This window comes from Chiloscyllium plagiosum, unplaced genomic scaffold (assembly GCF_037043375.1).
Source record: "Chiloscyllium plagiosum isolate Xiang-an unplaced genomic scaffold, Cpla_swu_hap1 HiC_scaffold_14, whole genome shotgun sequence".
Lineage (NCBI taxonomy): Eukaryota > Metazoa > Chordata > Chondrichthyes > Orectolobiformes > Hemiscylliidae > Chiloscyllium > Chiloscyllium plagiosum.
The window spans coordinates 2,015,302-2,042,297 of NW_028270152.1; the positions used below are offsets into that span (position 1 = coordinate 2,015,302).

Sequence of the window (26,996 nt, forward strand, 5' to 3'; positions counted from 1 at the left end):
ATTCATGGTAACCTCAGCCAGTGTGGGAATTGAAACCCATGCTAGTGGTATCACTCTGCATTTTAAAGCAGCTAGCCAGCCAACTGAGCTATGAAAGTATGACAGTGAAAGCAATAGTTAGTACTTAACAAGCAAATGCAATAACTGCAGCTTTTATACATTCTTGTCAGGTGAAAGACACATCAAGACAAATTAATCAACTTTGGTTAACAAAGATATTAAGATATTATTAGATCCAAACGGGAGTCATATAAAGTTGCTGAAAAAGGTAGAAAGCCTGAGGACTGGGAGCAGTTTAGAATTCTGCAAAAGAGAACCAAGAGATTGATTAAGAAGGGAAAAAAATAGAGCATGAGACTAAAGTTGCAACAAAATTAAAAGTGAACTGTAAGAGCTTCTATAAGTATGTAAAAATCAAAGGACTATGTAGGCCTCTTACAGTCTGAAATGGAAGAATTGATAATGAGAGCAACAAACCAGCACAGCATTTAAATAACTACTTTTGTTCTGTCTACATATAAAAATAAAAGGTATAAATAACTTTCTGGAGTGCTTGGGAAGCTAGAGTATTTGGGAAGGAGAAATTGAAGGAAATTAACATTAGCTAAAAACAAAGTGCTGAAGAAATTAATTTGACTGAAGGCTGATAAACTATATTCCAGGGACTGAAAGGAGGTAGCCATGGAAATACTGGATATGAAACAAAAATCACTGGAGAAGTTCAGCAGGTCTGGCAGCATCTGTGGAGAGAGAGCAGAGTTAATGTTTCAGGTCCAGTGACCCTTTTTCCAAACTAATAGTAGCTAAGAAATGGTAGCATATATGCTGAAGACTGGGGGTGGGATGATAAAGGAGTGAGGACTCTGGGATATGGAGGTGGGTAAAGGACACGGAAGGAGGGGTTCAGACTCTAAAATGATTGTACTTGATATTGAATTCTGAAGGTTGCAGGGCCCTCAAATGGAAAATGAGATAATGTTCATGGAACTTAGCTAAGGTTTACTGGAGCCTGCAGGAAGCCTGAGACAGAGATATTGGCCAGGGAACACAGTAGTATATTGAAGTGGCAGACAAATGGAAGCTCGGGGTTACTTTTGCAGGCAGAATGTAGATGTTCTGTGATCACCCAGTGTACATTTTGACTCCCAAATACAGAGGACCTGCTGCAATGCTCCAGTTAGATTCAGCACAAACTGGAAGAACAGCATTTTCCTTTAACCTAAACCCTATTTCTCATTAGCAAACTCTTAGCATTCACCTGTACCTGTTTTTTTGTTTAGCCGTTCTTTGCCTAACATTTACTTATCTATGCTATTTAACTATGTGATCTGCCTGTATTGCTCGCAAGACAAAGCTTTTCACTGTGCCTCAGTACACGTGACAATAAATTCAATTCAATTCACTATTAATCACCCTGCCAACCTTCACATCATCTGCAAATTTATTAATCAACCCCACCCACATTCCCACCTACATTTTTTATATACATCACAGGCAATAAAGGACCCAGCACTGGACATTGGCATCGTGTCACACAAACAGTCTCCTACATTATATGTAGTAACACTTTATACAAGTCATAATGTACTCTCAGGAGAGTACAGCATAGTAACAACCTCTTGATTAATTCCTGGACAGGTGACAACAGCATTTTGTATGGATATTGCAGCTGAAACACTTATCCTGCTAAGATAAAGCAGCCATCTCTCTCTCTCTCTCTCTTTTCTCCTTCTGTGTGGACAAACAAAAGTAAATCCCTTGTGGCGAGTTACTGAGCCTCGTTTTTCTTCTGTGAACTGCTCTCTCTGCAAAACCACTACTGAAATGAAAAAGGGATAGACACCTTTAGAGTCACTGAAATTTTCAACCAGCGAATGAGAATTGGTGTAAGCACAACCTCACTTCACCAACAAAGAGTCAGATGGAATTGAAATAAAACAACTCTTTGCTGTCTGTGTCCAAACTGATGCTATCAAATGGTGTTCCACTGGTTTGTTTTGTCCACTCAAAATACTCATGTTTATCTTGGCATATCTGCCTGAGTGGGATTTATCAAAAGGGGTAAAGGTTAAGTTCCATACATTAGAATTCCTGTCCTAAAGTTTTAAGTCAAAAAGTGATTAAGTTATACAGTTATAAATTAGTAATTCATCTTGTCTACTTCTTTGTCATTAGGTAAAAGGAGTTTGATTGCAATAAATAATTATTTTCTTGTTCATGGAAAAATCTTGTGTACATATTATTTTAATTATCTACAAGGTTAAAATGGGGCAATTCAGTGGCTTCATCAAATATTCACTTGTCATGTCTCCAGGAATAGTGGGGCTTGAATTGCAGCACACTATTCCAGTGAGCCATGACAACAACAATTTATTGTTAGATCATGAAATCAGATCCCTGTATTCATACATGGAACATTAGCACCAGCTACTAAATTCATCAATTGACACTTCTGTAGTTGTACGCTAATTGATTAAGGCAAATTCTGGAATGTTGTATATTCTGAGTACTGACACCTTCCATTAACTAAATGAATCATGGATCAGATTCTAATTCAAAATGAAACTGGAGAACTAGGAAATGGGAGTTAGGTGACAAAATAATGGAAGTGAACAGAAACTTAAGTGCCCTTGGTATTGGAAGGTATCAGAAACCCAAATACAAAGTCACAGCTATTGACTATATTGATAAACTTGATAAGGTTTTTACATTGAGATGTCATTGTCCATTTTTATTTAATATACACTTTTGCAATTGATACAATAACAAACTATTACTTTGTGTTCCTCGCTAGCGGTTCTGGATCATCTATGACCTCCAGTGATGTAGATGTACAGGTATAAAGTGTCAATGTGAAGTGTTTTCCTCCTGTTTTGCCAACAGCAATGACTTGGAGATTAGTAGTTTATTCCCGAGGACTTCCAGATAATCTAGGAGGGTTGATGACCCTATTGATTCTATGTAGGACTGCTACTTTCAATGAAAAAAGATTGGTGAAGGTAGATCTGTCTTAATTGTGAAACTTACCCCTCCATACTAAAGGAATAATATGATAGATAATGCATATTGTTTATAGTCGTACCAGAAGCAATTTGGATCTGTTACTGGAAGGCTTCAGGTACCAGTACAACCTAATCCTAAAGGAGAGAGTCTTAAGCTGCAGTAAGATACCTGATACAATTCTAGTATTGAAAATGATTTCTGGTTTGTGCTGTCATCACCTGAGATTACTTTGGGTAAGCATTATGTGAGAGATAAACTGTTTTACTCATTTAAAAAATCAATGGGATCAATGTTTTCCATAAGAAAAAGAAATGAGTGCAATGTTTCATTAAATCCCCATTGTTTCTCCATGACAATAATAAATTGTTCCTCCTATTGCAGACTCAGAGGGTGCTGTTTGTGTCTGCACAGAATGCAAAGACATCAATGAAGCATAAGGAGACATTTTCTGTGCTTGTCATGGCCAGCTGATGTCATGGCTCATTTCTACGCATGCACGGGTGTCCCTTTCTGCATTCAGTGCAATGCAATAATCCAAATCTGCTGATAATGCAAAGGTAGGTACAAAGTAAATTGTGAAGAGGGTATAAGAAGGTTCCAAAAATATATAGAAATAAGATAAATTGATCTGCAAAGAAAATGCAGCATAATGTAGGAAAATATGAAATTGTTCAGATTGACCAAAAGAAGAAAAATTAAACATGTTACTTAAATGGTGAGAGATTGAAGAGCTCTGAGATGCAGAGAGATCTGGGTGTCATTGTGCATTAATTGCAGATGGTTAGTGTGCAGGTACAGCAAGTAATCAGATGCTAATAGAATGTTATTGTTTTTATATTTCATAGATTCTTGCCAACTTATATTCAGAATCAATTTTCTCTACTTATTAGTTGTTTAGTCATCCACTGGTGGTATTCCTCTTCACTGTCTTTGTTAACCATGGGTAGTTCATCTCATCAAGTTATTCTCTTTGACCAGAATAAACTTTTGCTGAGCATTATGTCTGCTTATATTTCTACCACTGCTCACCTATGGGAAAGGATTAGTAATCAAACTTCAAGCACACTGGACAAACAAATGACAATGAGAAGGTGGATGGTTAATACAGGTCTGAAGATATTATATTTGAATGCACACAGTATAAGGAATAAAGTAAATGAGCTTGTGGTGCAGTTCGAAATTGGCAGGTATGACATGATGGGCATCACAGAGATGTGGCTGCAAGGGGATCAGGATTGGGGGCTGAATATTCAAGGATATACATCCTATTAAAAAGGTAGGTAGGCGGGCAGAGAGGGTTGGTTTGCCTTATTAGGTAAGAAACAAAATTAAATCAATAGTAAGAAACAAAGTAGGGTCAGATGGTGTAGAATCTGTGTGGGTAGAATTGAGGAACTGCAGAGGTAAAAAAACCTTTGTTAGAGTTATGTACACACCTCCAAATAGTAGTCAGGAGCTGGGGTGCAAGATACAGCAGGAGATAGAAAAAATAGGAAGTTGATGAGCTGGAAATTTTGGCAAACATTAAGATTGGTAAGTCCCCAGGGCCAGACCACATTTATCCTAGGTTCCTCTGGTAAGCGAGAAAGGAAGCTGCTACGCCACTGGTGAAAATCTTTGCTTCCTCACTCTTCTCGGGGGTTGTAATGGAGGATTGGAGGGAGGCAAACATTGTTTCTCTTTTCAAGAAGGGTAATAGGGAAATCCCTGGCAATTAGAGACCAGTCAGTCTTACATCTTTGGGCAGCAAAGTTTTGGAAAGAATTCTGAGGGATAGGATTTATGACTATTTGGCAAAGCATACTGAGATTAAAGGCAGTCAGCATGGCTTTGTGAGGGGCAGGTCATGCCTCACAAATCTTATTGAGTTCTTTGAGGAGGTGACAAGACAGGTCGACGACGGTTGAGCAGTGGATGTAGTGTATATGGATTTCAGCAAAGCATTTGATAAGGTTCCCCAAGGTAGGCTCATTCATAAAGTCAGCAGGTATGGGATACAGGGAGAGTTGGCTATCTGGATTCAGAATTGGTTGGCTGTCAGAAGGCAGAGAGTGATGCAGATGGAAAGTATTCTGCCTGGAGGTCAGTGTTGAGTGGGTCCCACAGGGCTGTTCTTGGGCCTCTGCTCTTTGTAGTTTCTATAAATGAGTTGGATGAGGAGGTTGAGGGGTGGGTTAGTAAATTTGCAGATGACACAAAAGTTGGAGGTGTGTCGATAGTATAGAGGGCTACTGCAGGCTGCAACATGACATAGACAGGATGTAGAGCCGGGCTGAGAAATGGCAGATGGTGTTCAACCTGGATAAATGCTAAGTTATGCATTTTGGAAGGTTGAACTCAAATGCTGAATATAGGATTAAAAACAGGATTCTTGGCAGTGTGGAGGAATAGAGGGATCTGGATGTGCAAGTACATAGCTCCCTCAAAGTTGCCACCCAAGTGAATAGGGTTATTAAGAAAGCATTTGGTGTTTTGGCTTTCATTAACAGGGAGATTGAGTTTAAGAGCCGCGAGGTTTTGTTACAACTCTACAAGTCCCTGGTGAGACCACACTTTGAATATTGTGTCCAGTTCTGGTCACCCTACAATAGGCAAGATATAGAGGCTTTGGAGAGGGTGCAAAGAAGATTTACCAGGATGCTACCAGGACTGGAGAGCTTGCCTTATGAAAAGAGGTTGACTAAGCCCTGGAGAGAAGGAGGAAGAGAGGTGACCTGATCGAGGTATACAAGGTAATGAAGGAGCGTCGCTCCAAAAGCTAGTGTGTTTCCAATTAAACCTGTTGGACTATAACCTGTTGTTGTGTGATTTTTAACTTTGTACACCCCAGTCCAACACCAGCATCTCCAAATAAAGGTAATAAGAGGCATGGATAGTGTCAATAGCCAGAGATATTTCCCAAGGGCAGGATTGACTGGCATGAGGGGTCATAGTTTTAAGACATTAGGAGAAAGGTATAGAGGAGATGTCAGAGGTAGGTTCTTTAAGCAGAGAGTTGTGAATGCATGGAATGTGCTGCCAATGGTGGTGGTGGAAGCAGAGTCATTAGGGACATTTAAGTGACTACTGGACATGCACATGGATAGCAGTGAATTGAGGGGTGCATAGGTTAGGTTATTTTATTTTACATTAGGATTAATCCACAGCACAACATGGTGGGTCGAAGGGCCTGTTGTGTGCTGTACCTTTCTATGTTCTATGTTCTATGTGTAGGAAAGGTAAAGTTACAGTGATCATGGAGGATTTCAATATGCAAGAGGACGGGGAAAATCAGGTTGGTAGTGAATTGCAAGAAAAGGAATTTGTGGAATGTCTACAAGATGGCTTTTTGGAGCAGCTTGCGGTGAAGCCCACTGGGGAACAGGAGAAACCTCCAACCCCCACCTCACTATCAAACCTGCAGACACGGGAGTGGGGGGGGGGGGGAGCGCAGTAGCATTGTGGCACACCAACCTCCACACCACTGAAGCCAGATGCCAACACGCAGACACCTCCTCCTACTGTCCCCTTGATCACAACCTCACCTCCCATCACCAAACCATCATCTCCCAGATCATCCACAACCTCATCACCTCTGGGGATCTTCCACCCACAGCGTCCAACCTCGTTGTCCATGAATCCCACACTGCCCAATTCTACCTCCTACCGAAGACTCCCAAACCTGACTACCCTGGTCGACCCATTGTCTCAGCCTGCGCCTGTCCCACCAAACTCATCTCTTCCTACTTGACACTGTCCTGTCACCCTTAGTCCAGGAACTCCCCATCTACGTTTGTGACACCACCCACGCCCTTCACCTCCTCCAGGATTTACATTTCCCCGGACCCCATTCCTCATCTTTACCATGGACATCCAGTCCCTATACACATCGATCTGTCACAACAAAGGTTTCCAAGCCCTCCATTTCTTCCTCTCATGCGTTCCCACCAGTACCCTTCCACCGACACCCTCATCCGCCTAGCTGAACTGGTCCTCACCCTCAACAACTTCTCCTTCCAATGCTCCCACGTCCTCCAACCCAAAGGGGTAGCCATGGGCACCCGCATGGGACCCAGCTATGCCTGCCTGTTTGTCGGATACATGGAACAGTCCATCTTCTGGAGTTAATACCAGTATCACCCCCACTGTTCTTCTGCTGTATTGGCGCCACCTCGTGCTCCCACGGGGAGGTTGAATAGTTCATCAACTTTACCAACACCTTCCACCCTGACTCAAACTCACCTGGACAACCTCAGACACGTCCCTCCCCTTACTGGACCTCTCCATCACCATTTCTAGCGACTGACTAACCACAGACATCTACTACAAGCCCACTGAGTCCCATAGCTATCTAGATTAAACCTCCGCCCACCCTACCTCCTGTAAAAATGCCATTCTCTATTCCCAACTCCTTCGTCTCCGCTGCAACTGTTCCCAGGATGACCAATTCTACCTCAGAAAGTCCCAGATGGCCTCCTTCTTCCATGATCGCAACTTCTCTTCCCATGTGGTTGAAGATGCCCTCCAGTGCATCTCCTCCACTTCACACACCACTGCCCTTGAACCCCACCCCACCTAATGCAATACGGAGAGAACCCTCCTGGACCTCACCTTCCACCCCACCAACCTCCGCATACATCGCATCATCCTCCACCACTTCAGGGTATAGTGGACCTGCACTCCCAGATCTCTCTGCCCATCAACTTTTCCCAAGGCTCTTCCGCTCATTGTATAATTTGCTCTCGAATTAGTCTTGCCTGAATGCATCATCTCACATTTGTCTGGATTGAAATCCATCTGCCACTTTTTCGCCCAACTCTCCCGTCTATATATATATTCCTGTATTCTTTGACAGTCCCATATGCTTTCAGCTATACCACCAATCTTCACGTCATCTGCAAATTGCTGATCATACCAACAGTGCCCTCTTCCAGATCATTTATGTATATCACAAACAACAGTGGCCCCAGCACTGACCCCTGTGGAACACCAATGGTCACCTTTCTCCATTTCAAGAAACTCCCTTCAACTACTACTCTCTGTCTCCTGTTGCTCAACCAGTTCTTTATCCACCTAGCTAATACACCCTGCACATCTTGTGATTGCACTTTCTCTATTAGTTTACCAAGGGGAACCTTATCAAACACTTTATTAAAGTCCATGTATATGACATCAACAACCCTTCCTTCGTCTATCAACTTGGTCACTTCCTCAAAGAACTCTATTAATTTGGTAAGGCACGATCTCCCCCACACAAAACCATGTTGCCTATCACTGATAAGCCCATTCTTTCCTAAATATAAATAGATCCTATTTATCAGTACCTTCTCCAGCAACTGACCTCAGGCTCACTGGTCTGTAGTTACCCGGAATATCCCTACTACCCTTCTTGTGCAGGGGGACAACATGAGCAACCTTCCAGTCCTCCAGCACCTCATCTGTATTTAAGGGTGCCACAAAGATATCTGTCAGGGGCCCCAGCTATTTCCTCTTTCGCCTCCCTCAGCAACCTGAGAAAGATCCTACTGGTCCTGGGGATTTATCCACCTTAATAACCTCTAGCCTACCCAACACATCTTCCCTACTTATGTCAAAAGAGAAAGCATATAATGTGGCAAAGGGCAGTGGGAAACCAGAGGATAGGGAAGCTTACAAAGACCAATAGAGGGCAACAAAAAAAAAGATTAAATATAAGGATAAGCTAGCCAGTAATATAAAGGAAAAATGTAAGAGTTTCTTTAGGTATATAAATGGCAAAAGAGTGGCAAAGGTGGATATTGGGCCAGTAGAAAATGATGCCGGAGAGGCAGTTGTGGGGAACAAGGAAATGGCTGAGGAATTGAATAATTACTTCGCGTCAGTCTTCATAGTAGAAGACTTGAGTAATATCCCAAAACTCCAAAAGAATTAGGAGGCAGATCTGAGTATGGTGACCATCACCAAGGAAAGGTGCAAGAAAAACTGAATGGCTTGAAGGTGGACAAATCACCTGCACCAGATGCACCACACGCAAGATTTTTAATTGAGATAGCTGAACAGATAGTGGAGGTATTTGTGGTGATCTTTCAGGAATTGCTAGAATCCGGGAGGACCCAAGAGGACTGGAAAATCACTAATATGACACCTCTATTTAAAAAGGGAGTAAGGCAAAAGATGGAAAATTACAGGCCAATTACAGACCTCAGTTGTGGGTAAGATCCTGGAATCAATTGTGAAGAATAAGATTTCTGAATACGGTATGGTAAAATCGGGCAAAGTCAGCATGGTTTCATCAAGAGGAGGTCATGCCTGACAAACCTGTTTGAGTTCTTTGAGGAACTAATGAGCAAGTTAGACCAAGGAGAGCCAATGGATGTTATCTACCTGGACTTTAAGAAGGCCTTTGACAAGGTGCCACACAGGAAGCTATTGAATAAGGTAAGGGCCCATGGTGTCAGAGGCAAGGTGCTAGCATGGATAGAAGCTTGGCTGTCTGGCAGAAAGCAGAGAGTGGGGATAAAAGGGTCCTTCTCAGGATGGCAGCCCATGTCAAGTGGTTCTCCGCAAAGTTCAGTGTTGGGACCACAAGCTTTCACTTTATACATTAATGATCTAGATGAAGGAACTGAGGACATTCTGGCTACATTTTCAGACAATACAAATATAGGTAGATGGACAGGTATCTTTGAGGAGGCGGGGAGGCTGCAGATGAATTTGGAAAGTTTAGGAGCATGGGCAAAGAAATGGCAGATGGAGTACAACGTGGAAAAGTGTGAGGTCATGCACTTTGATTGGAAGAATAGAGGCATGGACTATTTTCTAAATGGGGAGAAAAGTCATAAATCTGAAGTACAAAGAGACTTGGGAGTTCTAGGCCAGGACTCCCTTAAGGTAAACTTGCAGGTTGACTCAGTAGTTGGGAATGCAAATGCATGATGGCATTTATTTTGCGATGACCTGAATGTAAAAGAAGGAATTCCTGATGAAGGATTTATGCCAGAAAGGTTGATTCTCCTGTTCCTTGGATGCTACTTGACCTGCTGTGCTTTTCCAGCACCAAACTTTTCAACTATAAAAGCAGGCATGTATTTCTGAGGCTCTATAAGGCTCTGATCAGACCACATTTGGAGTACTGTGAACAGTTTCGGGCACCATACCTCAGGAAGGATATGCTAGCTTTTGGAGTGTGCTCAGAGGAGGTTCATGAGAATGGTTCCAGGAATGAAAAGCTTAACACATGAGGAACATTTGAAGATTCTGGGTTTATACTCGACGGAGTTTAGAAGGATGAGGAGGTGTCTAATTAAAATTTACAGAATACTGAATAACCTGGAAAGAGAGGCTGTTAGAAAATGTTTCTACCAGTAGGAGACACTAGGACCTGAGGGCATAGCCTTAGAGTAAACGGAAGACCTTTTAGAATGGAGATAAGGAGAACCCTCTTTAGCCAGAGTGTGGTGAATTTATGGAATTCATTTCCACAGAAGGCTGTGGAGGCCAGGCCATTGAGTACATTTAAGATTGAGATAGGTAGGTTCTTGAGTTTCAAGGGGATCAAGGGTTACACTGGAAAAGTGGGAGAATGGGTTGAGAAACTTATCAGCCAAGATTGAATGGTGGAGCAAACTCGATGGGCTGAATGGCTAATTTCTGCTCCTATGTCTTATGGTCTCTGTCCCTACTCACCACTGCACTGATATGATCCTTTATCAACAAAGCTACCCCACCTTCTTTTCCTTTCTACCTAGTCTTCTGCAACATCAAATGACTCGAGTTCCCAGTCTTGGTCACCTTGAAGGTAAAAACAATGACTGCAGATGCTGGAAACCAGATTCTGGATTAGTGGTGCTGGAAGAGCACAGCAGTTCAGGTAGCATCCAAGGAGCTTCGAAATTGATGTTTCGGGCAAAAGCCTGATGAAGGGCTTTTGCCCGAAACGTCGATTTCGAAGCTACTTGGTCACCTTGAAGCCTTGTCTCTTTAATAGCTACAATGTCATATTAATTTCTTTCTGTTTGTACCATCACCTTAAAAATCTTGTTCTAAATGGTGTGTGCATTAAGCATTGACTTGTTGCCATTACTATTCTCCCTAGTTCTAATATCTACTGCACTTTCCTGAGTAGATTTTGTATTCCATTCTGTCATGCTTTATCATTCATCACTTTACTACTATGACCCTCCTGATTTTTTAGTTGAACCTTTAGTTGAACCAAACCCTCACTAATTAGTTTAAAGTTGTATCAAGTTAACCTCTAGTTATACAATTCACCAGGATCCTGGTCCCAGCTTTGTCCCAGTGGAACAGCTTTCTCTTTCTCTGAAACTGATGCCAGTGTTCCATGAATCACAACGCATTTCTTCTACAGCAATCATTCAGCCACGGATTTACCTCTCTAATCTTATCCTTTTTTTGTTTTGAATAGCTGTCCTTAATTTTAAACAGTTATAGATTCACCCATAAAAGGAAACATCTTCTTCACATATACCCTGTCCCTCAGAATCTCAAATGTTTGAATCAAAATCACATCTTACTCTTCTAAACTCCAGCACCCTCAAACCCTCCTGTCTAACCATTCCTTATAAGACAGCTCACCCATTCTAGGTATTAGTCGAGTGAACATTCTTTGAATTGCCTCCAATGTATTGCCTTCTTAAATAGGGTGGCCAATGCAATATTCTAGCTGTGATATTGCCAATGCATGTATAAAATCTCTCTACTTTTGTGTTCAATTTCCTTGTTTGTTGCTTTTATGTACATATAAAAAGAGGGTAGCAAAGTAAGTGGAGAGCCCTTAGAGGATGCAACCAGGGACAACAGGGAAATAGTATTTAATTTAAATTGACATTTTGCATCCTTCATGATGGAAGACACTATAAATATCCCAAAGATGACAGATAAACATGGTGCTAATGGGAGGAAAGGTCTCTGTCACATGAGACAAAGTACTTGACAAACTAATGAGGCAGGGTAGACAAGCAGGAGGCTGTGAAAACACAGCAATCCAGTCAGCATCAGAAGATGGAGAAGTCAACATTTCAGGTATAACTCTTCTTCAGATAAAGGGGAGGTGGGGTTGGGGACAGAGTGGTGATGTAGGGATAGGTGAGCACAGGTAGAAGGTATGACCTGGTTGGTCGACAGGAGGAATGAATCCAGCTGGTAGCTGGAAGGAAGAGTTGGTCAGAGGAATGGAAGGGAGGGGCAGGGGCAGGGGCAGATGAGTGAGTTGGAGGATGGGAAGGGAGGCTATTCAACATTGGAAAACTTCATGTTGAGTCCTCCGGGCTATAGACTAATCAGGTGGAAGATGAGGTGTTGTTCCTCTAATTTGCAGTCTGATTCACGGTGGCAATGGAGGAGGCCAAGGATGGTCATGTCGGAAAGGGAGTGGGAGAGAGAGAATGTAAATGTGCGGTTACTGCGAGGTCAGACAGGCCCCTCCAGGCCTGGCTGAGATGCTTGATGAAACATGCCCTGAGTTTACGTTTGGTCTCACCAATGTAGAGAAGACCACATTGGGAGCACCAGACACAGTAAACTAGGTTGGAGTAGGGGCAGGGGAACCTCTGTCTCACCTGGAAGGATTGTCTGGGGCTCTGGATGGAGGTGAGGGGGGTAGTGTGCCAAATTGGAGGAACACATCCTCAGCCTCCTCCATTGCCACAGCAAATCAGACCACAAATTGGAGGAACAATACCTAATCTTCCACCCAGGCAGCCTACAGCCTGGTGGGCTCAACATTAAGTTCTCTAATTTCAAATAACCTCCCTTCCTATCCAAACTCCCTCTCCAGCCCCTCCTCCTCCCTTCCATTCCTCTGACTGACCCTCCCTTCAAGCTACCAACCAGATTCATTCTTCCCATCGAGCAACCAGGTCGTACTCTCTGCCTGTGTTCACCTATCCCTACCTCACCACTCCTCACCAGAAACCCTTCCCTATCCCCCTGCCCCTTTAGCTGCAGCTCCCCTTACACTCACCCCCAGTTCTGAAGAAGGGTTACACCCAAAACGTTGACTTCTCCACCTCCTGATGCTGCCTGGCTTGCTGTGTTCTTCCAGCCTCCTGTTTGTCTACCTTGGATTCCAGCATCTGCAGTTTTTTAGTCTCAAACTAATGAGGCAGATCAGACAGGACAGGGCAAGCTTCAAGGACTGAATATCTTACTCCTGCTCCTATTTCCAATGCTTTTCTGAGAGGATACATCATGACTGTATCCAAGACAACACTAAAAGTGTTAATAGCAACTCTACCCATGTCAGCACCAAAATAATTAACAGAGTCCGTGTCTGGGCAGCACGGAGATATAACAGTTACTGTGTCTGGGTCAGTACCAGAGGATCAACATGAACGATGTCCTGGACAGCACTGAGGGGGTTAACTCTACCCAGAACAGCACCAAGAAGGTTAACATTGACTGTACCTGGCACAGTAATGGGATTAATTAGTTAACATTAATTGTATCCAGGATACAGTGGAATTTTAGCAGAGAACTTTGTTGGGACAGCAAAGAGAGGGTTAACATTGACAGAAGCCAAGCAACAACAAAAGATTTAAGAGGGACTGTACTGGCATGGTAACAGGAGGGTTAACAGGGATTATTATTGGGACACCAGTGAGAAACTTAACATTGTCTATACCTGGCACCGCGATGAAAGGGATAATAGGGACTGTATTTGGGTATGCAGTGACAGGGTTAACAGGAATTTTATCCTGGCTGGTACTGATTCAATCTGTCAGTTCATTAAACAATCAGCTGTGACCCAGTTTACTTATGAGAGGAATATGGGTCAGTGGATGAGCTGGGGAACTGCAGAGGAGGCAACAGGGAGTTCAATTTTGCTCAAGTTCTCAGTTCCAGTTCAGCATATTAGCAAGAGGTCTAGGTAAACATTTCTGAGGAAATAGGAGGGAGACTGCATTATTGAATGAGATGTTAAATCCAAATTCCACTGGTCCATGGACTGCATCAGACAGCTGGTGAAGAATTCATAATAGTTTAAAAAAGCAGCACAGTCAACTTTGGCAACATCTGACCCAAACTATCAAAGCAATTATTTGTCTCAATGTAGTTTCTACGATTTTATGATAGATATAACTTCATTCAAGCATCAAGATGGTAAAAAGATCATTTGATCTAACCATTCTGTTGTGTTGTTAACCATTCCCAAGAGCACACAATTCCTGCCACATTCACAGTTCCATTCCCATACCCTTCAATCTCTTTCTGTCCAGTTATCTCTCCAATTCTGCCAGAGACATTGTGAATGTGGAAATACTATGGTCTATTGAGTTCACTTTCTAATAGGCCTACAGTGAGAAGTGCAGTGATACTGTAATAGAGTTAGTCGTGATAAATCTCATGAATTAATCCAGAACAACTCAGTTGGGACCCAGTGTCAGAACCAAATGGAGGACCAAAGCCCCCACTATAGAACATAGAGCATTGATCATATAAAAGTACAGCACAATACAGGTCTTTCGGCCCACGATGTTATGCCAAGGATTAATCCTCATCTAAGATAAAATAACCTAACCTACCCTCCCCTCAATTCACTGTTGTCCATGTGCATGCCCAGCAATCGCTTAAATGTCCCTAATGACTCTGCTTCCACCACCACTGCTGGCAATACATTCCACGAGCTCACAACTCTCTGCGTAAAGAACCTACCTCTGACTTATCGATATCTGCAGCAAAATGCTCTGCAGGAACAGCCACGACCACAGTTGTGCTTTCATCCATGTGCCTTAGGGGTCTGGAGCCTCGTGTTCTGGTGGCTTTGCCACTCCCAGCCTGTTGCAGCAAATCAGCCTGCAATGAGTGGGTGGTCTCCTCATGCAGTGGGAAACCACACCGCAGGTGGAAAAGTTCACATTGCAGAATCATCCCCAACTAGAACCTTAACCACAATAATTAGCTGCCCAGATTCTTGAAAAAAAACAATTCTCTCAAAGCCCAACTTTGGCAAAGTTCCTCACCAGTGGAAATGAATCAGGAACTGCTCAAATGTCATTCTTCAGTCCCTATCCTTATCTTCATCTCAGAGCTTGAAAATGAAGCCTGGGGTGAAGATAACACCCTAAGGTTTTTGCCAACCATAGGCCCAAAGTCACCTGCTCTTGCTGAACACGTTCTACTCAACACACCTCATGTCTCCAATTACTCAAAGACTGATGTTGAAAATACTTGATTTTTGAAGGAAATGTCTCCAATTTATTAACTTCTTCTGATATCTCCCTCGACAGCCTGTTATATAGATTGATCACACACTAACTTTCCAGATTACAACTTCAAAATAAATTCATTACCTGTTGAGTCTTCTGGGATGTCCTGAGGACATGGACTGAAATGAAATGCACTGTATAAATGCAAAACTTTCCTTCTTTTCACTCAAGGTTAGATGGGCTTCAGATTGGTTTCACAAGTTGGTGCAACATCGAGGGCTGAAAGGCCTGTACTGTGCTATAATGTTCTATGTTCTATGTTCAAATAATTACTCCACAAATCTAATTGTGAATGTTGACAAAAATACTGCCAAAACTACTAACTCTGGAAGTGAATTCTACACATGCACTGCTCTATCCATTAAGATAAATCGAAACATATGTGTTAACAGATTTTAGGGAAGGAAATCTGCCATCCGTACCTTGTCTGGTCCACGCGTGACTCCAGACCAACATTAATGTGGTTGACCCTGAATTGCCTACTGGACAATTAGAAATAGGCAATAAATGCTGACCCAGTCAGTGATGCCCACATCAAATGAAAAGTACTTTTTGTTTTAATGGCCTACTCAATACAATGTATTATTAACCCATTATCCATGTCACTTTAATACCTCACTACAAAATAGCTGATACATTTGATGCACATTGAAATAAATTATTTTAAAATCATGGACAATAAGAGCTAAACATATATTTTGCACCAGTCTTTACTGTCGAAGATATGCTGAACATACCATTGTTACTAAAGAATGTGGAGAAGGCATTAAGTGCCACCACCACCAGTGAAGTAGTATTATGCAAGCTAATGGGACTAAAGGTAGATACGTGCCCTGGCCCTGAGAACTTACTTGGATTCTGCAGAAGTACCAGAGGATTGGAAAACTGTTAATGCTACCCTTCAAAAAGGGAGGGAGGCAGAAAACATGTGACTGTAAGTTAATTAGCCTAATATTTATTGTTGGAAAAATATTAGAATCGATTATTAAGAAAATAATAACAGAAAACCATAATCTAATCAAGCAGAGTCAGCATGATTTCATGAAAGGCAAATTGTGTCTGACTAATTTATTGGAGTTTTCATGGAAGTCTCAACCAGAATGGATAGAGAGGGACCAGTAGGTAGGTTGAATTTGGATTTCCAGAAGGCATTCAACAAGGTACCTCACAATAGGTTAACTCGTGAGATAAGAAGCCACGGCATTGGAGATAGTATATTTGTGTACATAGAACATAGAACATAGAAGAATACAGCGCAGTACAGGCCCTTTGGCCCTCGATGTTGCGCCGATCCAAGCCCACCTAACCTATACTAACCCACTATCCTCCATATACCTATCCAATGCCCGCTTAAATGCCCATAAAGAGGGAGAGTCCACCACTGCTACTGGCAGGGCATTCCATGAACTCACGACTCGCTGAGTGAAGAACCGACCCCTAACTTCAGTCCTATATCTACCCCCCCTTAATTTAAAGCTATGCCCCCTTGTAATACCCGACTCCATACGCGGGAAAAGGTTCACACTGTCAACCCTATCTAACCCCCTAATCATCTTGTACACCTCAATCAAGTCACCCCTAAACCTTCTTTTCTCTAATGAAAACAGCCCCAAGTGTCTCAGTCTTTCCTCATACGATCTTCCTTCCATACCAGGCAACATCCTGGTAAACCTCCTCTGCACCCGTTCCAGTGCCTCCACATCCTTCCTATAGTATGGCGACCAAAACTGCACACAATATTCCAGATGCGGCCGCACCAGAGTCTTATACAACTGCATCATGACCTCAGGACTCCGGAACTCAATTCCTCTACCAATAAAAGCCAGTACGCCATATGCCTTCCTCACCGCACTATTTACCTGGGTGGCAACTTTCAGAGATCTGTGTACATGGACACCAAGATCCCTCTGCTCATCCACACTACCAAGTATCCGACCATTAGCCCAGTACCCCATCTTTTTGTTATTCTTCCCAAAGTGAATCACCTCACACTTAGCTACATTGAATTCCATTTGCCACCTTTCTGCCCAGCTCTGCAGCTTCTCTATATCCTGCTATAACCTGCCACATCCTTCCTCACTGTCAACAACTCCTCCAACTTTCGTATCATCCGCAAACTTGCTCACCCAACCTTCTAACCCCTCTTCCAGGTCATTTATAAAAATGACAAACAGCAATGGTCCCAAAACAGATCCTTGCGGAACACCGCTAGTGACGGCACTCCATGAAGAAACTTTGCCATCAACTACTACCCTCTGTCTTCTTCCATCCAGCCAATTCCTAATCCAGACCTCCAACTCACCCTCAATGCCATATCTCCGTATTTTCTGCAGTTGCCTACCATGGGGAACCTTATCAAATGCCTTACTAAAATCCATATATACCACATCTACCGCTTTCCCCTCATCAACCTCCTTCGTCACCTTTTCAAAGAATTCAATAAGGTTTGTGAGACACGACCTGCCCTTCACAAAACCATGCTGACTATCCTTGATCACATTATTCCTATCCAGATGTGCATAAATCCTATCCCTTACAATTCTCTCTAAGACTTTGCCCACAACAGAAGTGAGACTCACCGGCCTATAGTTACTAGGGTTATCCCTACTCCCCTTTTTGAACAAGGGAACCACATTTGCTATCCTCCAGTCTTCTGGCACTACTCCTGTAGACAACGAGGACATAAAAATCAAGGCCAATGGCTCTGCAATCTCCTCCCTTGCTTCCCAGAGAATCCTAGGATAAATGCCATCAGGCCCAGGGGACTTATCTATTTTCACCTTTTCCAGGATTTCCAACACCTCTTCTCTACATACCTCAAAGCCATCCATTCTACTTATTTGTGACTCAGTATTCACATCGACGACAATGCCCTGTTCCTGAGTAAATACTGAAGAAAAGTATTCATTCAGTGTCTCCCCAATGTCTTCCGCCTCCACACGCAACTTCCCACTACTATCCTTGACTGGACCTATTCCTACCCTAGTCATTCTTTTATTCCTAACATACCTATAGAAAGCCTCAGGGTTTTCCCTAATCCTACCGACTAAGGACCTTTCATGTCCCCTCCTTGCTGCTCTTAGCTCTCTCTTCAGGTCCTTCCTGGCTACCCTATAACTCTCAATCGCCCCAATTGAACCTTCACGTCTCATCTTGAGATAGGCCGCCCTCTTCCATTTAACAAGGGATTCCAATTCCTTATTAAACCACGGCTCCCTCGCACGACCCTTTCCTCCCTGCCTGACAGGTACATAATTATCAAGGACACTCAATAGTTGCTCCTTGAACAAGCTCCACATATCATTTACACTCTTGCCTTGGAGTCTACTTTTCCAAGCCACACATCCTTAATCATTCCTCACCGCATCATAATTTCCCTGACCCCAGCTATAACTCTTGCCCTGTAGTACACACTTATCCCTCTCCATCACGAGAGTAAAACTCACCGAATTATGGTCACTATCCCCAAAGTGCTCACCTACCTCTAATTCTAACACCTGGCCTGGTTCGTTACCCAGAACCAAATCCAGTATGGCCTCACCTCTTGTTGGCCTGTCTACATATTGTGTCAGGAAACTCTCCTGCACACATTGAACAAACACTGACCCATCTAACGAACTTGAGCTATAGCTTTCCCAATCAATATCAGGAAAGTTAAAGTCCCCCATAACAACCACCCTATTACTGTCACTCATCTCCTGAATCACCTTCCCTATCCTTTCTTCAATGATTCTAGGACTATTAGGAGGCCTGTAAAAGACTCCTAACAGGGTGACTTCACCTTTCCTATTCCTAACCTCAGCCCAAACTACCTCAGATGGCAAGTCCTCATCCATCGTCCTTTCCACCACTGTAATACTATCTTTGACAAGCAATGCCACACCTCCCCCTCTTTTACCCCCACCTCTGACCCTACTAAAACATTTAAATCCTGGAACCTGCAACAGCCAATCCTGTCCCTGTTCTAGCCATGTCTCCGTAATAGCCACAGATAGAGTACTAAATTATTTCAACTGAGAGAGAGAGAGAGAGACAGTGAGATTTCATTCTTTCTGACTCCCCAGATTTTTGAAACAGGAACCAAGACCAGAAACAAATGCTGGCAACCATCTACCTTAGTTCTTTGAGGATGTGACTAGAAAAGTTGATGAGGGTCGAGCTGTGGATGTGGTGTATATGGACTTTAGCAGGGCATTTGATAAGGTTCCCCATGGTAGGCTCATTCAGAAGGTCAGGAGGAATGGGATTCAGGGGAACATAGCTGTCTGGATACAGAATTGGCTGGCCAACAGAAGACAGCGAATGGTAGTAGAAGGAAAATATTCTGCCTGGAAGTCTGTGGTGAGTGGTGTTCCACAGGGCTCTGTCCTTGGGCCTCTACTGTTTGTAATTTTTATTAATGACTTGGATGAGGGGATTGAAGGATGGGTCAGCAAGTTTGCAGATGACACAAAGGTTGGAGGTGTCGTTGACAGTATAGAGGGCTGTTGTAGGCTGCAGCGGGACATTGACAGGATGCAGAGATGGGCTGAGAGGTGGCAGATGGAGTTCAACCTGGATAAATGCGAGGTGATACATTTTGGAAGGTCGAATTTGAAAGCTGAGTACAGGATTAAGGATAGGATTCTTAGTAGTGTGGAGGAACAGAGGGATCTTGGGGTGCAGGTACATAGATCCCTTAAAATGGCCACCCAAGTGGATTGTTAAGAAAGCATATGGTGTTTTGGCTTTCATTAACAGGGGTATTGAGTTTAAGAGTCGTGAGATCTTGTTGCAGCTCTATAAAACTTTGGTTAGACCGCACTTGGAATACTGCGTCCAGTTCTGGTCGCCCTATTATAAGAAAGATGTGGATGCTTTGGAACGGGTTCAGAGGAGGTTTACCAGGATGCTGCCTGGACTGGAGGGTTTATCTTATGAGGAGAGGTTGACTGAGCTCGGACTTTTTTCATTGGAGAAAAGGAGGAGAAGAGGGGACCTAATTGAGGTATACAGGGTAATGAGAGGCATAGATAGAGTCGATAGCCAGAGACTATTTCCCAGGGCAGAAATGACTAACAAGAGGGGTCATAGTTTTAAGCTGGTTGGAGGAAAGTATAGAGGGGATGTCAGAGGCGGGTTCTTTACACAGAGAGTTATGAGAGCATGGAATGCGTTGCCAGCAGCAGTTGTGGAGGCAGGGTCATTGGGGACATTTAAGAGACTTCTCGACATACATATGGTCACAGAAATTTGAGGGTGCATACATGAAGATCAGTGGTCGGCACAACATCGTGAGCTGAAGGGCCTGTTCTGTGCTGTACTGTTCTATGTTCTATGTTCTAACACAGGAGCCCAACAGTCTCTTCAAAAATCATGCTTCCCAGCAATTAATGGCAATAAAGCCAATGTCTTATCACTCTAAAAGCTTTGCTTAACTATTTTTCCAAAGTAATTTGCCTTTCTGTAATTAGCAGGTGGATCACAGACCTTAAACTGTCAACTTCATTCTTCAATAAAAATCCTGATAAATCCACAAAGTACCCAAACAGTCCAATTCATTAATACAGTTTTCCACATAGTCTGCGTAAATGTGTAGTCCCAACAACTCACAAAACTCATCCTGTTTGAATTTTGCAGTCCACAAAACACAAAAATAGGGTGACTATGCTTCAGTTATACAGAGTATTGGTGAGACTACATCTGGAGCATTATGTGCATTATTGGCCTTCTTATTCAAGATAGTATATATATGCATTGCAGTTCAGAGAAGTTCAGAGAAGATTTATATGGTTAATACCTGAAATACCAGGAATGGGTGGATAGTCTAATGAAGAAAGGTTAGACAGGCAAGGCTTGCATCCACTGGAGTTTAGATGTGTAAGAGGTGGCATGGTTGGAACATATAAGATCCTGAGAGGACTTCATATGTTGGATGTGGAAAGGGTGTTTCCTCATGTGAGTGAGTCTAGAACCTGGGGTCTCTGTTTACAAACAAGAGTTGCCCATTTAAGACAGTTGTGGCTTTTTTTTTCTCTCAGAGGGTTATGAGCCTTTGGAAATCACTTCCTGAAGAGGTGGTAGAAGCAGAGTTGTTGAATATTTTCAAGGCAGAGGTGGGTAACCTTTAGTAAGCAAGTGGGGGTTAAAGTTTACCAGGAGTAGGCAAGAATGGGGATGTGAGCTTTCAATCAGATCAGCCAGAATGCTGTTATAGAGCACAGCCGACTCAAATGTCAGATTGACCTACTCCTAGCAACTCAAGACTGGATATTCATGAAGCACTGTGGGCCATTAATAGCAACATAATTGTACTCCAGCAAACAGGGCAACTTGCATGTCAAACAGTATAAGTAGCAAGAGACTTGAACTAAGCAATTCCACAACCATGAATCAGGTCTAAGCTCTGCAGTCCTGACCCATCCAGTTGTGAATTGTGGTGGTTGAGTAAATAACTCATTGGAGGAAGAGGCTCCACAAATATTCCCATCCTCAATGATAAAAGACTGAAGCATTTGTAGCAATCTTCAGCCAGAAGTGCCATGTGAATGATCCATCTCAGCCTCCTCCATTGGTTCGCAGCATCACAGACACCACTCTTCAGCCAACTCAATTCACTTCACATGATATCAAGACATAGTTGGAGACACTGGAAACTGTGGAAGCTATGGGCCCTGACAACATTCCAGCAATAGTACTGAAGACGTGTGCTCCTGAATTTTCCATTTCCCTAGCCAAGCATTTCCAGTCAAGTTATAACACTGGACTTTACCTGACAATGTGGAAAATTGTCCACATGTTCGCTAATGATTGCACAATGCTCAGCACCAATCATAATTCCTCAGATACTAAAGCAGTCCATGTTAAAAAAATGCAGCAAAATCTGGACATTTTCCAGGCTTGGGCTGACAAGTGGCAATTAACATTCACACTACACAAATGCCAGGCAATGATCATCTCCAATAAGGAACAATCTAATCTGAACTCCTGGTCATTGAATCACTAAACAGGACTGTACACATACAACAAGTGATTAGGAAGCGAAATGGAATATTGTAGTTGGACTATACAATATAGGATAGAATTAGGCCATTCGGCCCATTGAGTCTGCTCCGCGATTTGATCATGGCTGATATGTTTCTCAACTCTGTTCTCCTGCCTTCTCCCATATCAATCAAGAACCTATATATTTCTGTCTTATATGCACTTAATGACTCAGTCTCCACAGGCCTCTGCAGCAATGAATTCCACAGATTCACTACCCTCAGGCTGAAGAATTTCTTCTTCATCTCCATTCTAAAGTGTCGTCCCTTCAGTCTGAGGCTGTGCCCACGGAATCCTAATTCCTCCTACTAATGAAAACATCTTCTCCATATCTACTCTATCCAAGCCTTTCAGCATTCTGTAAGTTTCAATGAGATTCCCCCTGCCCACCCCCCCAATCTTTCCAAACTCCACTGAATACAGACCCAGAGTCCTCAACCGCTCCTCATTTGACAAGCTGTTAATTCCTGGAATCATTCTTGTAAACTTTGTCTGGACCCCCTTCAACACCAGTACATCCTTCCTTAGATACGGGGCCAAAACTGCTCATAATATTGCAAATGCAGTCTTACCAGAGCCTTATACAGCCTCAGCAGTATTATATTCTAGCCCTCTTGAAATGAATGTTAACATTGCTTTTGTCTTCCCAACTGCCAACTGAACGTGCATGTTAACCTTAAGAGAATCATGAACTAGGAATCCCAAGCCCTTTTGTGCTCCAGATTTCTGAGTCTTTTCCTATTTAGAAAATAGGCTGCACCTTTTTTCTCCCAACCAAAATGCATGGCCTCAGACTTTGCCACATTTTACTCCAACTGCAAATTCTTTGCCCAGTCTTTTAGCTTATCCAAACCCTTCTGCAGCCTTCTCATTTCCTCAATACTACCTGCCCCGCCAAATGTTTTTTGTGTCATCTGCACACTTAGCAACAATGTAATCAGTTCCTTTATTAAGATCATTAATGTATAACAGTGAATTATGTGGTCCCAATACTGACCCCTACAGAACTCCATCGGTCACCAGCTGCCATCCTAAAAAGACCCCTTTATCCCAACTCCCTGCCTTTTGCCAGTCAGCCAATCTTCTATCCATGCCAGTACCTTGCCCCTAACATCATAGACTCTTATTTTATCTAGCAGCCTTTTGTGTGGCACCTTGTCAAATGCCTTCTAGAAATCCAAATATTTCACATCCACTGGCTCCTCTTTGTCTAACTTGCTCATTACCTACTCAAATAATACTAACAGAATTGTCAGGCAGGACCTCGCCTTGATGAAGCCATGGTGACTCAGCCTTATTTTACCATGCACCTGCAAGTGGTCTGTAATCTCATCCTTAGTAATGGACTCTAAAACCCAAAGATGATCAAGCTGAGAACCTTGAAAGGGTTCAGAAAAGATTTACAAGGATGTTGCCAGGGTTGGAGGATTTGAGCTATAGGGAGAGGCTGAACAGGCTGGGGCTGTTTTCCCTGGTGCATCGGAGGCTGAGGGGTGACCTTGTGGAGGTTTACAAAATTATGAAGGGCATGGATAGGGTAAATGGGCAAAGTCTTTTCCCTGGGGTCAGGGAGTCCAGAACTAGAGGGAAAAGATATAAAAGAGACCTGAAGGACAACTTTTTCACACATAGGGTGGTACGGGTATGGAATGAACTGCCAGAGGAAGTGGTGGAGGGTGGTATAATCGCAACATTTAAGAGGCATTTGGATGGTTATATGAATAGGAAGGGTTTGGAGGGATATGGGCCGTGTGCTAGCAGGTGGGACTGGCTGTACATCTCTATGACTCTATGACTATGAGGCTAATCACCTATAGTTTCCTGTATTCTGTCTCCTTCCCTACTTAGACAGAGGTATAACATTAGCCATCTTCAATCCTCTGGGACCCTCCCTGATTCTAGTGATCCCTGAAAGATAACCACCAATGTCTCTAAAATGTCCTCAGCTATTTCCTTTAAAACTCTGGGTTGTAGTCCATCTGGTCCAGGTGAATTATCCACCTTCACACTGAAATAACTCTACTGAGGCTGGTTTCCCATCATCAAGTCATCTTTTATTTACACATGGAGAGTCCTTGACACTGGTCCGGCTTCCTGAGAGCCAGCTCTCAGAGTGAACAGGAAGTCTGACACTTCTGTTTATATCAGTCAGGGCTTCCTGATAGGACCAGATTAACAGCCCCAATCAGGGAACTCATATACTATGATTTTCACTTGCCTGACCTCATTACAATGATTACACAGACCTTTCAGTTTCTCCTTAATGATTGTCAGTACCCCCACCACTGCTCCCTGATTCTTTTGAAGTTTTGATGTGCTGCTGATGTCTTCCACCATGAAGACTGATGCAAAGTACCTATTCAGTTCTTCCACCATTTTTTTGTTTTCACATTCCTACTTCTCCAGCCTCATTTTCCAGTGGTCCAAAGTCCACTCTTGCCACTCTCTTACGTTTTAGATAACAAATAAAGTCTATCGCATGGGGAATAGAATTGAAAGTAAGACATTTTACTACAACTGTACAGGGCCTAGTGACACCACATCTGAAGCACAGTGTACAATTTTGGTGTCTTTCTTTGAAAAAACATAAATACATTAAAAAATCGTTTGGAGAAAATAATCAGCTTAGTTGTAGGATGAAGAGATTATTTTATTAAGAAAGGCTGAACAATTTAGGCCAATGCCCATTGCAGCTTAGTGTAATGTAGGATGTACATATTAATATCATTTATTTTAGAGCTTGGATTTTGAACTTGTGGCCTGAAGGATTGGTCTATGTGTATAATGTGGTTTAATGGTTAATTTGCCAGTCTTTTGGAGCTATGATTTTTAAACCAGTATGTGTGTCAGTGTAGTTTCTGTAGTGATAACAGGAATCTGCTTGAATTGTGAGAGTTTTACAACCTAAGAGAGTGGACATGGAAAAGCATTAGCTTGCTTTTGGTTTAGAAGAATTGGAGATCCTTCAGTTTGCAGAAGACAAAGCAAGGGTAGCATAAAGGGGAAAAGCAGAGCAGCTAGGAAATAGGTAATTTCAGTGTAAGGACTTTAGTTTGAAAACTCCAGACTAGAAGTGTTTGCTAGAAACCTGAAGGGATTATTTGAAAATAAGAAAGTTTAAAGTTGGTTGTGTGATTATTCAAGGAAAATGCTAAAAAAACTCTCAAAACAGGACATTAAAGGACATTTGGGGCGGCACGGTGGCTCAGTGGTTAGCACTGCTGCCTCACAGTTCCAGGGACCCGGGTTCAATTCCCGCCTCGGGCAACTGACTGTGTGGAGTTTGCACGTTCTCTCCATGTCTGCATGGGTTTCCTCCAGGTGCTCCGGTTTTCTCCCACAGTCCAAAGATGTGCAGGTCAGGTGAATTGGCCATGCTAAATTGCCCATAGTGTTAGGTGAATTAGTCAGGGGTAAATATAGGGGGTGGGTTTCTCTTCAGAGGGTCGGTGTGGATTTGTTGGGCCGAAGGGCCTGTTTCCACACTGTAGGTAATCTAATCTAAAAAGAAACAATTGCATCAAACCTATAGAAGTGATAGACAACGGAACTCTCTCTCTGGCAGGTGAATACAGTAAAGTGATAATGTTGGGAATAGATGAACAGATGAATTCAAAAATAGATGAATATATTTTGTTGTGCGCTTTTGGTAATCATAAAATTTTTGTTATTGAATATTGAATTGAATTTAAATTTCTTCATTGTCACGTGTACTCAAATGAGTATAGTGAGAAATTTAGAGGTTGTCACTTACAGTACCATCTTAGGTACAAAGATAGCTGAAAATGTGTTGCTGGAAAAGCGCAGCAGGTCAGGCAGCAGCCAGGGGACAGGAGAATCGACGTTTCGGGCATAAGCACTTCTTCAGGAATGAGGAAAGTTTGTCCAGCAGGCTAAGATAAAAGGTAGGGGGGAGGGACTTGGGGGAGGGGCATCGGAAAAGCGATAGGTGGAAAGAGGTCAAGGTGAGGGGGATAGGTCAGACTGGGGTGGGGGCGGAGAGGTCAGGAAGAAGATTGCAGGTTAGGAAGGTGGTGCTGAGTTCGATGGATCTGACTGAGACAAGGTGGGGGGAGGGGAAATGAGGAAACTAGTGAAATCTGAGTTCATCCCTTGTGGTTGGAGGGTTCCTAGGCGGAAGATGAGGCGCTCTTCCTCCAACCGTCGTTTTGTTGTGGTCTGGCGATGGAGGAGTCCAAAGACCTGCATATCCTTGGTGGAGTGGGAGGGGGAGTTGAAGTGTTGAGCCACAGGGTGTTGGGTTGGTTGGTCCGGGTGCCCCAGAGGTGTTCTCTGAAACGCTCCGCAAGTAGGCGGCCTGTCTCCCCAATATAGAGGAGGCCACATCGGGTGCAGAGGATGCAATAGATGATGTGTGTGGAGGTGCAGGTGAATCTGTGGCGGATATGGAAGTTTCCTTTGGGGCCTTGGAGGGAGGTGAGGGGGGGAGGTGTGGGCGCAAGTCTGGCACCTCCTGCGGTTGCAGGGGAAGGTGCCGGGAGTGGAGGTTGGGTTGGTGGGGGGTGTGGATCTGACGAGGGAGTCACGGAGGGAGTGGTCTTTACGGAATGCTGATAGGGGAGGGGAGGGAAATATATCCTTGGTGGTGGGGTCCGTTTGGAGGTGGCGGAAATGACGGCGGATGATGCGCTGTACATGGAGATTGGTGGGGTGGTAGGTGAGGACCAGTGGGGTTCTGTCCTGGTGGCGGTTGGAGGGGCAGGGCTCAGGGGCGGAGGAGCGGGAAGTTTTTAGAGATGCGGTGGAGGGCATCGTCGACCACGT

The 26,996-nt window shown here is 43.2% G+C and overlaps 1 protein-coding gene across 2 annotated transcripts in view; it reads right to left on the reverse strand.

Moving 5' to 3' along the window:
- Window positions 1-280: 280 nt before the first annotated feature.
- Window positions 281-26,996, reverse strand: part of LOC122561367 (musculoskeletal embryonic nuclear protein 1-like) — a 173,752-nt gene continuing 147,036 nt past the window's right edge. Inside the window, exon 4 of one of the 2 annotated variants that reach the window (XM_087994038.1) lies at window positions 281-303. In XM_087994038.1, coding sequence (XP_087850164.1) covers window positions 296-303 — 8 coding nt within the window. In that variant the 3' untranslated portion in view covers window positions 281-295. Of the gene's footprint in view, window positions 304-693; window positions 741-26,996 lie in introns of those variants that run through there. The other variant, XM_087994035.1, reaches the window with a different exon arrangement.